A 17,058-nucleotide genomic window follows, 5' to 3' on the forward strand; every position below is an offset into this window, starting at 1 on the left:
CTGTTTAAAGAGCCATGCTCCACAGTGTGGCCCTACCCCACAACAACCTGCCTTACCTACACAGAAGGGATGCAGGCATTCAGCCTCCAGGAGCTGAGGCACGCACCTGTGTCAGACCTCAGCCAGCCTGGCCTCGGCTGCAGCTTCCTCAAAGTCTGAGGCCATTTGGGACAGGAGCTCAGGTTACAGCCATCCAAAACCCCTGCAGATTGACTATTCCAAATGGCTTCCTACCATTTGCTGTGTTTGCAAAGCCTGCTACAAACAGGCACCCTAGAAAGAGAGGTGACTTTAGAAAGACTTACCTTCAGGGAGAAATTGACTGAAGTACAGGTTGGAATGACAGCAAATATTATTAAGATTTTTGTGTTGTTTAGGTAAAAGAAAACTTAGTCCCTCAAAAATCAAATGGCCAACAATATGTGCTGTTACCGTAGAGATGCTTTCAGGTTTGGAGCTGCGCATTCAGAGCAGTTTACAGTAAAGTTTACAATAAAGACCACAAGGATACTCTGAGCATAATAAGGATACCCTGTAAACAATGTAACAGGTTGTCATGCCCGGGAAGCACTAGTTTTTTTTTCTCAGAGAAGGATTTGCTTGGGTCAAATTGTTGTCTAACCCCCCTGATAGCACTTCTGAACACTGTACATAACTTGCAATGGCTTGGGCACAGACCTCCAGATGTTCCTGCTTCTCCCCCATGGCTTAGCTTTGCTTTGTTCCTCCCCACCTCCACAGTGTTTCATGGAGGCAACCGAATTGTTTTCAGTTAGGGAAGTAAAGTCTTGGAACCGTATTGCTCTGTAATGGTATTTCTTTGGTGTAAAATGCATTGAGTTTTCTGAGGTATGTAATTCTCATTCGCCTTCTTATGAAAAAACGTAGAGAACTGAAAAATTTGTAAACCTCTAAAACTAAGTGTCATGCATCCATCTGATACAGTAACTGCTACAGTCTACACCATGGGCAGAAATGTCAGCAATGTCAGCAGAAATGAGTAGTCATTCTCATACTTACTTCAGGTGAGAACTGTCACATTAATCACTCAGACCTGTTCCTCCACATGATTTAGGAACAGTGGCCATATATCTTTAAGTTTCAAAAAGTGAGTTTTGCATGAATGGTTGTATTTTCCTTACAAATCAGCATTTGATTGCTTGACTGCCCCTCCCTTTCTGGGTGATATCTCCTCCAAAGAATGAAGCCTATTCATTTACTTATTTCATGGTGTCAGGAAACCTGATGGTTTGTAGATCCAGCAGGTAGGAGTTAGCTTGGTTAAAAAGTTGCTTACTCCTTGAGCTACAGAGGATTAAAAAAATGATTAAAAAAAATAAATCCTGGGGTAATGAAAGCTGCAACAGAAAGAAAACGGAAGGAAAAGAGTTTAAGATAAACCAATGATAAATACAGAAAGAGTAAATATATGCTCTTCTGCATGTGGTTAGTTCTTATTTCGGTTTCATTTCTTCTTGCTCTTTAACAGAACCTCTTCCACGTCACTCTAACTGCTTATTTGGGAATAGGGTGCTTTAGCATTGAAAAGTCTGCAGTGTCTCCATTGGCTATAACAAGAAGGACTGGATTTTTCGTTTGCCTTGGCTGTAGAGCTGTAAGCAATTGGCTTTTGCTACCTATGTAGCTGTAAGGTGCTCTGTGTCTTCATTAGCCTTAGCAGGGCCTGCAAACAAGTTGGTTCCCTTGTTGGCTTTCTCAGACTTGTTTTCTGTTTGCCTTCTCAGCTCTAAAGTCACAGACTAATATTTGTTGGTGTTCCTCTGAGCTAAGGGATTATCTGCATATGTATTTGTATCAGATGACTTAAAAGTGGTTTCTGTATGGGCCTGTTGTTTTAAATGTATATTAGAATATGGTTTAAGTTAAACTTCCTCCTCATTGCTTAAACTAAACTGAAAGAAGGTTACCTAAAACTGCTTGGCAGGGGAAGGAATTAAAAGGCATTAAGTCTGTCACTCTAAAGAATGTTGGCAGTATGGGCCTCTTCTGGTTGTCCTCTTAGGGCTTTCCTGGTGCCTGGTTTGTATGAGGACAGTTGTATGGTATTAACCAAAAGGTGTAGCTACCCTAATATTTCTGCCTCCAAGACAATGAATTAAGTAATGATTTAGGCAACGTGTGCCTAAAAAAAAAAAAAAAGGGTAAATTTAAATGACACCCCCATTTGCATTTTCGGGATTTTCTGACTCCAAAGAGGCTGTAGAGCCATATGAATGGATTAGTAATTAGTAATCTTCACTGGACTTCTCTTCCACAAATCTGCCTAGTTTCCCTGGAGCCCATATAAACATTTAACTTCTTGTGGCAGGTCATTCCACTGAGTGGCACTCCTCTAGTGGAGAAACAAACTTTTCTTTGTTTGTTCTACACTTGTTTCCTGCTAGCTTCAACTATTTTCCACCCTTTCCCTGGTGGTTATACTTTTATAATCTCTGTTATATCCCTGAGGTCAGACTGAGGAGTTCTAATTTACTTAGTTGTTTATTGCTAGACTTTTGCCAGGGTTTCTTCTCCACTAAATCTTCAACTCAAAGGTTTGCATCTGGAGGGGAGAGGAGACAATGACTTCAGGCTCACCTTAGAAGTGAACATAAAGTTACCTAAGTCATTAGATGGATACTGTAGCCACTTGCTCTCTCTTTGTTGGTCACATACATTATCACTTCAGTAATAGTGAATATAAGGAGAGAGAAGCAGAGTTTTCATCCAAATGGCCGTAAACTGATGTAGTGATGTGTGTTTTTTCTCTGGTTGTTTTGGTTCCACTCCCCAACCCCAAGTGGCACCAATAAAACATGAGTCTGTCAGTTATGTGTCCATATGGCCATATTCATATGAAGTGGTAATAGTTTAAATGCTAGTGCCACAAAAAAGTAAGAGCTGCTCAGTTTCAATGGAAACCCATCCCATTTAGAGTGAACACACGGGCACAGGAGGTGTGTGCACTGAATGGTGTGAGGCAAATGCTAAGAAGAAAGGTCCAGAATAATTTAGATGGCTTACTATTGCAGGCCTGAAGGCATGCCTTTCTTGGTGTGTCAAGCTTTAGCACATGCTGCAAGAAATAAGGCAGTTGTATGAGTAAGGAATGGGGAGAGTGAGAGTGAAAAACATTGGCAGGCGGAGGCTGTTGCTACAGAAGCATGGAATGTTTATGCAGAGGAGTTTGTGTGCTGTTGTCTGTCTGAAATGGTCTCTGCTCTGTCTCACAAAGCAAGTGATTCATTGCCTTTTTTTTTTGCTTGGGGTGGGGCAGTAATTAATTTCCTGGATTGCTAAAAATAAAGGCGAACTGTGACTGAAATATTAATCTTTAAAAGAAAAAAAAGGCAAAAAAGCTTATGTCTCATGTAAGTAATTGAACTTTTATTCAGAATGGATTTATACTATGGATATGAATAATAAATGCATTTCTTTAAATAATGAATAACTTATGCCACAATCTATTTTTACTTAATCAGTTATCTATTTATTCCTAACAGATGTTCCTGTGCACAATATGATGAGTTTTCTTTTCCTACTGCTATTCATTCTCTTGCTATGTGGTTTTCTTTCTTGACTCGTCAATATATTTTCTTCTGTGGAATGCCAACCCATCTTCTATAAAAATATCAACATGAAAAATACTAACCTGTTGGGTCTTGTGATTTGAAAGTATTGGACTTACACCAAAAAAATCAGTTGCTTATCTACTAATATAACCAGCAGGAGGGGACTGGCAAGATATCAGGTCTTGCTGCTAATCTGCTCTTTGTAATGAGCTGGAACTGTTGTACCATGTGTTCTGGCAAATTGGTGGTGTTGGATGATAATACACATTTTTCATACTATGCAAATATAATTTGTATTTGTGAGTTTTACTTTTTTGAGGAATTTCAATCAGGTTGTAAAACAGGTTAGCAGGGGAGAACCATGAATTTCTTGAATGCCTATCCTGCAGGTCCTTGTCCTAGCAACAGTCTGCACTGGTGACTCAGTGACTCCTACTGCAGAGGTGTGCAGTGACTTCTTGCAGAACAGTCCCATGACTGTTTTCTCCAAGAGGTTTTACGCAGGACCAGGACAGCCCTATCTAAGAAAGCATTCTGAGGGTTATTGCTTCTCTTGACCTGAGAAATGCTGTCTTCTGGTGCTTGTGGGTCTTCTAGTGGGAGATGACTGGAAGGTAAAAATTTAGCTTAGGTGACTGGAGACTGCCACACAAAAGAGGTAGCAAAGCTTGTTAGATGACTATCAGATAGCTATGGGAGAGCTGTGCTGCTGGATGTTGCTGTATACCTGTGGGTTTTGGGGTAGCATGTTAGGTGTAATGTGTTCAAAGAGTTGTGGGGAAAGTACACACAAGCATCCCTGTAGACAGATGCTAGTCAGTGTACCATCACCCCTGTGCACTGCAAGGCCTGGCCATTATTATGGGGCAAAGGGTCTTGAGGGCTGTGAGGGGCAAGGGCTGCCTCAACAAGGACTCTCTGGACAAACGCCACCGATGCCACCTTGGCGGGCTGAAGAGCTGTTCTCCGTGGCTGCTCTCGGTGAAGGACTGTGTGCCAAGTCTGGAAGCAGGCAGGCCCTCCCAGCAACACTAATAGTTCCTCGGGAAAGGCAGTAGCCCTGGCACGGATCCACCTCTATGTACTGCAGAGAGCGCACTTCAACCACTCATCCCCACATGGGGGAGAACGCCCATTTAAACTCTCCTAAAATGCGCCTTGGGTGCGGCCGCCATAGGCCAGCTGCGGAGCCGGTACCTGCGGCGCCTTTTGCCTCGCCATCCCCCCGAGAGGCGCTGCGCCCCCCCGGCCCTTTCTTGTTCTCTCCACCCCCCGGTTTCGCTCCCCCTGCAGCACCGCACCCGGAGGCCGCCACAGCCCGAGCAGCCGCTGCTTCCGCTGCGCCTGACCACGCTTTCCCCACCCGCCCCACAGGCGCCTGGCACGGCAGCCACCACCGCCCCTAGCCACCCGGCCCCGCCCGCCAACGTGGGTCCCGCCCGTCCGCAGGACCCCTCTCCGCTACCGGGGCTGCCCTCCGTGCGCCTGCCGGGCCGCGACACCCCCGCCCGGCTCCCCGCTAGAGGATGCGGCGTTTCCCACCGCTCCCGCCTTTTGGCTCCGGGCGGCGGCGCCATACGCCGGCCGGGCGGCGGCTCGGTACGGCGGGCGCTGGTAGGCGGTATGCAGGGCGGCCCCGGCTGGCTGGGGTCCTGCGCGGCGGCGGCGGGGCGGGCGGATCGGTGTCTCCTTCACTTCGCCCTCCAGTGCCAGCGGCAGCAGCAGCGCGGCCTCCTCACGGCGAGACCCGCTTTCGCCCCCGGCCCCGCCGCCCTCCCGCGCTAGCCAGGTGCAGGCTCCGACCGCGACCGGTGCCGCGGGAGCAGGGGAGGCGGGCGGGGCTCGCCCGTGTGCGAGCGGGCGTGTAGGTGGCAAGCGGGGTTGGGGGACGCGTGGAGTCCGGGGTGGCGGGGCCGGAGGCGCCTTCCGCAGCGCCCAGGCTAGCGGTGTGGCCGCCGGGGCGGGGTTTATGTGTGTTTCTCCGCACGCGTTGTCTCCATCCGCCTCCCCGCATGGCCTCCACAGGCGCCGCACCCTCGGCGTGCTGTCCGGACCGTGTTACATAAGGGGCGGCGGGAAAGGCGCGGCGGGCGGGGGTCAGGCCGGGATGCCCAAGATGGCCGCGTGGAGGAGTTCACCTTGCAGCGGCAGCGGGCGCCGCTCGTCTTGGCGGCGGGCCTGGCAGTGGCGGTGGCGGGCCCGGGCGCGGGGGAGAAGCTGGCGCTGGGCGCAGCCGCCCGGGCCCTGCCCTTGGGGGGTGCACCTCTGTCCCATGCGTCCCGGCCTGTCTTTCCGCATCCCCTTTTCGGTGCCCTTCTCTGGTGGGAGGCTCTGCTCCGCCCCGCTTTCGATTTCTGAACGTGTTTAATTTCCTTTCGCTTTTCCATGGAAGAAGCTCTAAGTTGGCCTAGCCGTGACTGCTAGACCAGTGTGTCCGCCTCCGAGGTACAAGAATGGAGTTGAAGCAAGGGCAGTGAGGTGGTTTTTTTTTTTGTTTAAGCTCTGTTAGCAGTGTAAGTCTAAAGGTCAGCGTGTGTCCGGTGTATTGGAGCAAAGAAATTTTTGATTAATACCGGTTTCTCTGTTGCGATTTACACTGTTGAATACAATTTAAGTGCAGTTATTGCTATTTTTCTTCATTGCATGAGTATGCTAGGGTTTTTTTTTTAATTATAGCCTGATCTGGCCTGTATCCTGATCTTCCATATTCAGAATTGCTAGAAATCCTCATAGAAGTCCTTGGCATTCGTTTAATTACAGGGCACGAGAAGTTTTGAAATACTGCCTCTAAGGAAAACGGTGATGTAATAATTTTGATAACAGTAAAACACTTTTCTGTTCTTGAGATGTTTGGGTTTCTTTACCTTTTTTGCAGAAGATAAAAGGCTCTGAAGTAACAGATCAGTTAAGCTTTTTTTCTTTTTTTAAGGGTGGCATGAAACAAAGATCAGGGTGGAGCTCCCACTTGATTTTAAAATGAGGAATAAGATTATCTGATAGTTGTTTTCACAGCAAAGCTCTTTTTAAATTGTACTTGTATTTGAGTTACTTTTATTGAGTAGTTTCTGACTGAAAGACACTTCAGAATAAGAGCTGAAGAAAATTACTTCTGATTATAAGAATTTACAAACCTAGTTAACTTGCCAGTATTAGAGGATGCAGGGATGATTTTTTTTTTGGCCCTGTTTTCATTTAATGGACATTCTGATGATGGCAATGCTTATCAGGTAATTAGTATACCCCAAATTAACTCCATGTTTCCCTTTTGTCCATCCCTGTTGGTATGGGATTAGAATAGCAGTGTGACAGTTGTACTCTTTTTTAACTTTTTAGTGTAAAACTGGGATATGTAGGCTGGAATATTTGACAAATACTGGTTGGATTCCTTGTGATGGGAGGGGTGCTTAACTAGGCCAGATAAAATGGCAGCACCCTTATTACTGTAGTAATCCTTTGCACTTAGACACAGGTACCGGTTTGTTAACTTCTCTCAGGACATTACTGCTTAGCTTGTCTTCTCTGTAATGGTTGTCTAGTCAGATTTGAGACGTTGAAAACAGAAGTGAACAGCTCATTTATTTATACTGTAGAAGCATGTCTGTGGTAAAGGCTAGTATAAAACTTCAAAATCAGAAATAATTATTCTTCTGAAGATGTTAGTTAGAAGTAAGACCTATTCATTAAAGGAAAGATGCATAGCTAAACTTTCTCTAAGTTAAAGTGCTTATGAATTGTACAGTTGCTGTATAGTGGAAATTTAGAGGGCAAAGAGAAGCATTCCCACTTTCTTGTAATTTGGTCTACCACCTGCTTCTTTTTATTGAATAAGTAATAGGAACCATTTAATGTCTTGTCACCAGGATTAGTGTCTGTTTTGCTATAGATATTTTGTTTTTCTCAAGATGTATATAGTTATAGACTTGAATTTGGGCCAAGTCTTTTAATCTTCAGATGCTCTAAGTCGTTCTTATATCCTTTTTTTTGTTTTAAGAGACAATTTACTTTAACTATGGAAAACAAGACTTATGTTCTTAAAGGATGTCTTGCTATAGTGACATGGTCGTAGAGTTTAGAATTCCTTACCAAAGAAGGGTTTTTCAAAAATAGTTAAGCTGTGAATATAAATGTTTTTCCTTGAAGGTGGTTGAAGTTATTCTCTTATGGTTTAGGGTTGTGGAGTAAGGTACTCTGGAAGACTGCATTGCAAATTGTAGAAAGATCAAAAAGTCTTGTGCCTTGCCTTTGCTTGCTAGAAAAGTTTGGGTGTTTTTTTTTAAATAGTAGCAGCTAACACAATGAGGCTGCCTATGGCAGGTGTAATTATTTCTGTTTGTGTGTGTGTGTTGTTTTTCTTCAATGTGGATGCTGATCTGAAACAAGTGTCTAGTGGAATTGTGCCCTAAAGGAAATTTTTCTGATTTGGATGTTCCAGTAAAGTTTTTCCCATGAAAATGGGAAGAAACTTTTTGAGAGGAAACTTGAGAGTATTGCATTTGTTATTTTTGAGGTTCTAAAGATATTTTTCCATTTACTTAAACAAAAAAATCTGACAAAAATGATAGTTATGTTAATCTGACTTTCTCCACAAAACAAATGTGACTAATCAGTTCAAAAAGATAAGAGATGATTCTTTTGTGTGTGTTTAGGCTTTGCTCTTATCTAGTTAGTTTCCTTGTCCATGTGTCACCCCCACACCCTCTCTACACAGCATGGGGGAAGTTACTAATTCTTAAAAATGTGCAGTTTTCTGTTCTTTTGCACTGTAACAGTGGCCTTTTGCTATTGAAATCTTGGGGTAACAGTTACCCAAAGGAAGGTACAGATAGAGTGTATCTTCACAGGGAGAACCATACAGGCCCATGTAGGCTGCTATCTGTCCATTGAGCCAGGGAGGCTGGGTCATAGCTGGTCTTGAATGACAGGTTCTTTAACAGCAAGATTGCCAGAGGCTCCTTGTCTTAGAAAAGGACTTCTAAAGAGTGCTTTTCTCACTGACCCAGCACTCCTACTACTTGCTTGTTTTAAGCTAACAAGACAGCCCCCCAGATTTCAGCTGCTGTATATTCTAGGGAGGGAGGAAACTTTGAGAGACTGATTGCTAGTTAATGGCACTAGATGTTCCCTTTTAATTTGTACGTCTGCTATTTGGAATACAAGGCAAACGGTGTTGCAGAACAGATACGCACTCTTGTTACATTTTGAAAATAAACCCTTGTAGGTCCCTACGGCTAATTTTCATAGGCATCTGTCAAATTTGACTGTGTGGCACAAGGACAGTTTGCAAGTTTCCTGGTTTTTGGTGATCACTTCCAACTCTGGAAACATGAGCTGTTAGTTGATTTCTGATAATTAAAGATGTATGGAGAAATCTACTTGGAAACTTAAGGATTGGGTGATCTTGTAATGCCTCTTCTGTACAAGCAGATTACTTAAGCCAAGAAAAACGCTGTTCACAGTGACCATCACTGTGAAAATCTATGCATGTTTCAGAGAATACTGTGATTGCTTGAGCTTTCTGTATGTTAAATGCCTTCATATATGAATCTGCCTTAAAGAGTATCTTTAAAGAGTTGTGGTAGCATTTTTTGTGCCTGCGCAGTGATAAAAGGTTCACTACTAATTAGCCCATTACCTTTCAGCTCCAATGGCGATTCCTCCGTCATATGTAGACCTTGGCAAATCTGCCAGAGATATCTTCAATAAAGGATATGGTAAGAATAGTACCTGTTATAAAACGTGGTGTTTGTGGTGCAGCAATGAATTGCCTTTTTAAACCTAGATGTGAAATTGAATGTTTGAATGCCTGAGTTTCTGGGAAGGGGGAGGCAGTGGTGTTCTTAGTATCATTACTGTCAACTAACAGATCATTGGTGTTTTTTTGTGGGCTGCTCTGGTGTGAAGTCTGTTAAATATTACTGCATTAGCTACATAAATGTCAGAGGTGTACAGGCCTGCAAGAATGTAAGTGTCAAGTGTAATTAAACTTAGGAGTACACTTTGTTTACCATCTGTCTGAGCCACAACATTTGTTGCTACAGAAAGGGGTACACACCATTGCAACACCAGCCTTTTTTGGAATAGAAAGAGGAATAGCTATTGGGATTAAGGATCCTTCAACATTTTCAAATGTTTTAATACCAGGCAGTTGCATAAATAAATTCTGCTTTGTTACAGTGCTATTTCTTTCTGGTCTTTGGGAAGACATGTGGGGGCTTTCACACCAAGACTGTCACTCAGCTCAGAGGGCAGCAATATGAATTGATATTCCCATAAAGCCTACTTATATTACAGTTCCAATGGCTGTGTATTTCCCAGTGACTTCACTTTTACAGTTTTTTTTTATTTTGAGATATTTATTCTTGGTGCTGAGAGAGGAATTTTATGTATTGGAGTAGCTCTTCCAATGGTATTGACTACAAAGCTGATGCCATCCCAGAAGCAGCAAAGAATGCATTTTGTCTGTCACTAAATTTACTTTTGGAAGTCACTGGTAGTTAAACGTGCAGTGTACAACTGAGAGGTAACTATCTGCTTTACGTAATGATAGCAGAACAGAACTCCTGGCTTGTTTGAGAGTAGCCTTCTCTACCCACTGTGGCATCTAAAACTTAAGAGTGTTACTGAAGTCAGTCTGTGGTTGGTTTTATGTATGTGTGTCATAGCAGTCACACTGCTAAGACTGCTTGGAAACCAGCTTCTTGGAAAATGTGCATGGTCTTAAAGCCTTTTGGTGTAACTTTGACTTCTGTTTGTTAAGGTTTTGGGTTGGTGAAACTGGATGTGAAAACAAAATCTGCAAGCGGAGTGGTGAGTTTAAATACCTCTTAATAATTCTGTTTGTTTTTTTTTAATATGTTCTGGTATTCAGTTAGAAAGGATACCTTCCAGATGCTGTTAGTAGTTTATAGATTATGTAATTTATACATAAATTATAAATAAATCTTGGTGTAAAATCATTTCAGAAGCCCCTAAAGATATGAATGTATTCTGCATAAGGTTTATTATTTGTCCCTTATGTCTGAAGGTAAACAAATAGCTGACAAATATATGAAGTATGTTAATATAGCAGTGATTGTACACATAATTTATTTCTAAAGTATCTTGTAATACTATTTATGTTAGGAAATTTCTGTCATCTTCATGCTTGTGTGAAGTAGTTGGCAGTGAATTAGCATGTTGAATCTTTTGTTCCTCTTTAAAGATGCTAGTTTTGTAGTAACGGTCATACAAGGTGTCTTCGTCATCCAAGCAGTGATTCCTGTAACTTTTTTACAGAACTTGCAGGATGTAAAGGTTGATTTTTAGGGGAGTTTATATGTCTGGAAGCGTTAACAGTGTAACTGGCTGTTAGAAATAAGGTGCATGGGTTATGTGGTGTGGTGGTGTGTTTTTTTTTTTTTTTTTTCCAGAAGTCTGTATCCCAACTGAAACAGTTTGCAAGACCTCTATGTAGTTGTTCTTATTTTACCTTACTTCTTTTGAGGACTATCAGTAATACTGATAAACCTCTGAAAAATCTAAGCCTTTGTGTGAATTCCGTATCAGTTATAAGCCATAGGAGTAATTGCTGGCATGTATACACTGCAAATGAGATAAGAGATAACGTAATAATTAGCTGCTCCTGAAGCTATTACCACAAGGGTTGCAGTCACATATACCTGTGCAGTAGAAATAGCACAAGGCAAGAAATTAAAGCTGAAGCTATTAGGACTTGAATTTGTGTAGTCCCTGTCACTTGCCAGGTTATAGACCTTACCAGAATTATGCAACTGTGTGGATGGTTTTAGAGGTTCACTAACATGCTAGAAGTGAATGTCTTGGCCATGATTAAATTTGATCAGCCACTATTAAAGAGCAGTCTCGTCCATGCTTGCGAGGTGCCGTATGTCTTGGGCTGTGAGAATATGAATGCTTAAGGAGTTGTAACTTCAAACCCGTATTTCCTTCTGGGGGAGGTGAGTGTGAGGAGTTGAAAATAATACTGTGCCTGGAGGAAGTTGGAGATAAAATTTTGATTTATATGTTTTAAGAAATTAAAAAAAATTCTTAAATCATAAGGGCAATAATATTTCAGTGGGAGTTGCTCTTTAACATGCATTTGCAAAACAAATTGCACTTTTGCTAGTTATTGCCTTTAGTTTCTGAATAATTACTTGTTCTTTGTGAGAATCGAATAGAGACATTGCAAACTACTTAAACAGGGAGATGAGAGTGATACTGCTAGCTTTTATCTACTTTCAAGAATTCCAAGTAAGACTGTATACTTACTTCATAATTCAAATATGAATGTTCTTCCTGTGTGTCATTAAACCAAAGTGTCATGGGAATAGGAATTTGATAGCTGCTAGTAAAAACACATGTGCCTATGGCTTGTGTGAAATGAGTGGTGCATCAGTTAGACTGAGAAGTCTTATAAAGCAACAAAAATCCCCAACAACCAGTCCACCACCCCCAATTTGAAAAATAATGGCATTCTATGACATTGTACAGTTGTACATGATTTATCTTTGAAGATGGTTGACTGGAATAATGGAAATACATATGTGACCTTCAAAGAATTTTACTGGAGTTGCATTATATGCCTTATAGTGTTTCTGGCTCTTGGTTTGATGTTTAACTTGCTCCTTAGGAGTATCAACTTAACCTTGTATTTCAAGAACTTGTTTCTGCTTTCAGGCAGACTCCTGTCTTGCTTCTGAGTTATGTTGCAACCCTGTACATTTTGTAATAGTGGCAGAAACTGCAGTGTGATGGGAAGTGGGGACAGGACTCCATGTGGCATGAGTTGTCGAGTTTTTGTCCATGTTGTTCCCCCTTCTCCCTTCTCAAGTTGCCTAATGTTCTTAAACTTGTAGCATAGAATAAGATTATCTTGGTATTTCTAAAGGAAAGTCTTTTCCCTTTTGGCACTGTGCAGGGCTTTAAGGATCACATTAATCTTCTGTATAACATGAACACTGTCCTTTTTAGGAATTCACAACATCTGGTTCATCGAACACAGACACTGGAAAAGTGAATGGGAGCTTGGAGACCAAATACAAGTGGGCTGAGTATGGGCTGACTTTCACAGAAAAATGGAACACAGATAACACTCTGGGAACAGAAATTGCAATTGAAGATCAGGTAATAGATTAGGAGAGTATTTATTTGGTTTTTGTAACTAGCAGAACTAAATTTATAGCTCTGTCTTCTCCCCCTTCAATTAGATTGCCAAAGGCTTGAAGTTGACATTTGATACAACTTTTTCACCAAATACAGGGTAAGAATTGTTTAACAGTTTAACCTTATTTAGGGCTGTAACAACAGTCTGTCAGTGTTCATTTGATCTGTTGTAATGACAGAAATGTTTGTATGGTTTGCTGTTGATCCAAATTAGCAAATCCCAATGCTAAAGGCTTCTGATCTTGAGCATCACATCTTATTCTACAGAGTTAGTACATTTCACAGCAGCGCACTTTGTTTATTTTCTGTGATAGAAATATTTGTAAGATTGCAGGAGGTATGAAAACACCTCTACATCCATACAAAATGCTTGTTTGCAGTAGCCCTGTGCTTTCTTGATGGCCTAGCTGTGCTTTGGCTCAGTCTAGAAGATGAATGTGGATGTGTATACATTGTGTAGAGTCATATGGCTCAAATTTGGTAGTTTGTTAAGAAAGATCATACCTTAAGATAATTGTTTCTCTGTTTCAGAAAGAAAAGTGGTAAAATTAAGTCGGCTTTTAAACGTGAATGCCTAAACCTAGGTTGTGATGTTGACTTTGATTTTGCTGGACCTGCAATCCATGGTTCAGCTGTCTTCGGTTATGAAGGCTGGCTCGCTGGTTATCAGATGACTTTTGATAGTGCCAAATCAAAATTGACAAGAAATAACTTTTCTGTGGGTTACAAGACTGGAGACTTCCAACTGCATACTAATGTGTAAGTACTGACAATTGTGTCCAGATTTACAGAAGCAGGCTTTCTCTACTTTTCCTTCTTTTCCTTCTAGTTAAAATACAAATCTTTGAAATACAAAGAGGTGCTTGCAAGGCCATTAGGTGGAGTTCATTTTTCAATAGGAAACTAAATAAATGGTAAACTGGTTACTTTGTATCTCTCTCTTTCAAAACAGTAAGTACCTGCCACTTGTTAGCACTTACAGCATGATGTACAGCTTGCCAAATACTGAAGTACATCCAAATTGGAAGTGTAATAGTTCAGTTATGCAGAGCTGATCATAATGCTTTTTCCAGCTTTCCCATTACATTGAATTATATCTGACTAAGGGCAGTATATTTGTTAGAGGTAGTAATTAGTGGTGCCCTGTGTAAATAGGCCAGTAGTAGTTCCTGGAGCAGGACTAGAACTTGGTTTTCAGACTTTTCAAGTAGGTTCAATTTCTTGTGTGTCTGGGATGAAAAGTGCATTAAACAATGTAACTAAACAATTATAAGTCATCTTGTTTATAAGCTTTCTTCAGACTTGCCACGTTCAGATCTTTAATGTTCCTCTGAGAAAGGTGATCAAAATCTACTGAATAACATGTTGTTTTCAATCCAAGTCAATTAAAATTGTCATGTTTCTAGTGTGTTTAGTTAGGAAGTGACATGATTTTTGAGGTAGAAGTTTGTCCTTTCGGAGGTGGAGGACGGGCATTGTGTGTCTCTGGGCTTTTGGAAATGGAGTATGGCAAGAAGCTGCAAAACACTAGTGTGGACTAAATTCAATTTCAGTTTACTAATGTCAGATATCGTAACAGATATTTTTAAAAAGGTCATCTTATTCCTTAGGAATTTCGTATGTGTTCAATAACCATGCAGTTCAGAATGCCCATTTCTTAACTATTAACATTTATCCGTTAGTTTTTTAAGAATGTGATTTGAAATTACATTCAAGCACTTAATTCAGCATTAGTGCAAGAATTAGCTGTAGCACTCTGAAATACCTTTTTCTTCCATGAATTATTGCAGGTTAATTTTTCACTTAAGCCTTTGTTTGTCTCCTCTTCACTTGTTGAAAAATGTGAAACAACTGAGACTTTCAGAATTCACATGTAAATAAAAATTTCAAGTGGTTAAAAAAAGTTGGAGTTATGTAAATACAGGAAACTTAACTTTTTGCTTAATTTGGCAGCAATGATGGTTCAGAATTTGGTGGGTCAATTTACCAGAAAGTGAGTGACAGTCTTGAAACAGCTGTAAACCTGGCTTGGACAGCAGGTAGCAACAGCACTCGCTTTGGCATTGCAGCTAAATACAAGTTGGATTCCACTGCTTCTATCTCTGTAAGTATTGATCTAACCAGAAAGGTAACATTAAACGCTGTGTGCTTTCAGTTTCTGCAGATCTGTGTGTTAGTATAAAAGGAGGTAATAGGTCAGGAAGCTGCATAGGAATTACTCTTGCACTTCAGACAGTTATAATAAAATATAATGCAATATAATAAATTTAAAACCAATATAACTTATATTTAAATAAAGGTTTAATGTATTTAAAGTCTGTATTGCTGCATACAGCAAAGTCTTCTAGAATCTGTCAGATGTGCTACCCTAGAGAACTTAATGTATTTTAAAAAAATTGGAAAAAAGAACCCCAAAACCCTTCATGTCTAGTTCTGTAACTTCATGTAGTTTTTTTAAAACTAGTTTTGGGGAAGCTTTGTCATGTTCTGTGCAGGAACTCTGGTGATACTCGTTAAAAAGATGATATATATATAGAGAGAGAGTTTTCTGTATGTTACAAAGTTAGAATTGAACCTGGTTTGTTGGAGTCATCCTGTACAGGAAGTAATGCAAAGTAAGATAAATAATTTTGCACATATTGTTTATGCTGATACTATGAAATGTTTGCTGCTTGACTGATTGGACCTGCAAGATGCCAGTTCTTTTGTAATAATACAAATGTGGAGGATTCTTCTGAAGTGGCTTGTTTTGGGACACTGTGGTAGTAAATTGCTGTGGTCTTATGAAACGCGGGGAGTGGGAATGGTCTCCTGCCAAACTACATTCTGGTAACAGTTCTCCCAACCCTTATGTTCTGTCTGCTCTTAAATATGTTACTTCAGCTGTAAGCTGAGGGGCAAGGGCATAGCTGGGAGGAGAGAATCCAGTAAGCATAGAGACATTGAAAGCGCAAGTAAAGTTTAAGTTGATAATGACAGTGTTGCTATAGTTATTCTAGCTTCTGAATGACGATAAAAAACTAATCAGTTACAGCATTTCAGTTGCTTTGTTGTTTATGTTGTTCTGTTTTGCTTTTTTTTTCAGGCAAAAGTGAACAATTCTAGTCTAGTTGGAGTGGGTTACACCCAGACCCTGAGGCCAGGTAAGGGTCATTCCATGAATTATGTCATATACTTAACTTTTATTCATCACAAAGAAAATCTTTGGGATCTATGCATCATATGCAACTGTTTCCCTCTTCAGAATAATTTTGTCTTGAAGGCAAAGTAAATGTGTTTATAGTAGCTTATCTTGCATGTCAAACCTTTAGCTAAGCAAGACAAATTCTGTTGTATCTGGTGGTGTTTCTGCAACATAGTGTATTGAATGATAGCAGGTCTTGAAATAATCATTAGTTGCCAAAAGATGACACTTCCTGCTCTTTGTATTTAGTAAACCCTCCATAACTTAACTTCTTCTGATTAAATATGAAAACACCTGCTAATGCTATATTACTATTGGTTAACTCTTTATTTAAAAAACAATAAAAATCATAGTTTCATTCCATCCCTTCCTTGGTGCAAGTGTCTTTCTATGCATGATTTTTCTCCTTTGCACACCTTGATGTGGAGTAGAGGTCTTGTACTTATCAATTAGAGACTGTATGTCTGCTTTATAACATCTACAGAAAACATACAGCGTGATTCACATGAGTAGCTTTAAATAGGTTTAATGGGTAAATTTCTGTAGAAATCTTTTGAGAAAAGTAATGGAATAGGAAAGTAGTTACAACTGGGACTTGCAGTTATGGAAGTTGAGTTGCATGAAAGCTACTCTGATTATATGTTGTAAACATGCTGTTTAAAAAATCTTACAGGTGTGAAGCTTACACTGTCTGCCCTGATAGATGGAAAGAGCATCAACGCTGGTGGCCATAAACTTGGTCTTGGCCTGGAACTGGAGGCTTAAAAAAGGTGAAGAAACTGCTTCAGAGAAGGGATATCGGAAGAATTTGGCCTTAAAATGTATTTCCAATGTGACCAGCAGGCTTTTCTTTATTTCCACCACCCCACCCCCCCCACCCACCCAAGAAGGATGACCTAGAACAAGAGCTGTATTTGAAGTATTTAGACAGTTACTTGTTAGCTGGTTTCTAGTTAAATTGGTTGCCCGTCTAGTTAAAATTCTGCATTAGTGCAGTCACTTAAACATTATTTAAATGTATTTAACTGTTTAATGCGCTACCCACAAATAATGAAATAGACATCTATGGAAACCGTACAATTGTGTGTGCATGTTTGTTTTTATGTTCCCTTTAACATTTGATATTGCCATTGAATGAAA

General features: G+C 40.8%; 1 protein-coding gene across 2 annotated transcripts; it reads left to right on the forward strand.

The window, feature by feature from the left end:
- Positions 1-5,342: 5,342 nt before the first annotated feature.
- On the forward strand, positions 5,343-16,790 carry VDAC2 (voltage dependent anion channel 2). 2 transcript variants are annotated; one of them, XM_057416368.1, is made up of 9 exons: positions 5,343-5,361; positions 9,212-9,283; positions 10,330-10,379; positions 12,543-12,695; positions 12,779-12,831; positions 13,266-13,493; positions 14,688-14,838; positions 15,820-15,877; positions 16,592-16,790. In XM_057416368.1, exons 2-9 carry the CDS (start codon positions 9,217-9,219, stop codon positions 16,681-16,683), a joined length of 852 nt encoding a protein of 283 aa, XP_057272351.1. In that variant the 5' UTR covers positions 5,343-5,361; positions 9,212-9,216; the 3' UTR covers positions 16,684-16,790. The 2 variants fall into 2 exon arrangements, with proteins under 2 accessions (XP_057272351.1, XP_057272350.1); XM_057416367.1 differs by lacking the exon at positions 5,343-5,361 and adding an exon at positions 5,653-5,893.
- Positions 16,791-17,058: the final 268 nt, after the last annotated feature.

The sequence above is a fragment of the Pezoporus wallicus genome, unplaced genomic scaffold (genome assembly GCF_028554395.1).
Source record: "Pezoporus wallicus isolate ANWC-B61680 ecotype Strahan unplaced genomic scaffold, APGP_CSIRO_Pwel_v1 contig_2012, whole genome shotgun sequence".
In the NCBI taxonomy this organism is placed as follows: Eukaryota; Metazoa; Chordata; class Aves; order Psittaciformes; family Psittacidae; genus Pezoporus; species Pezoporus wallicus.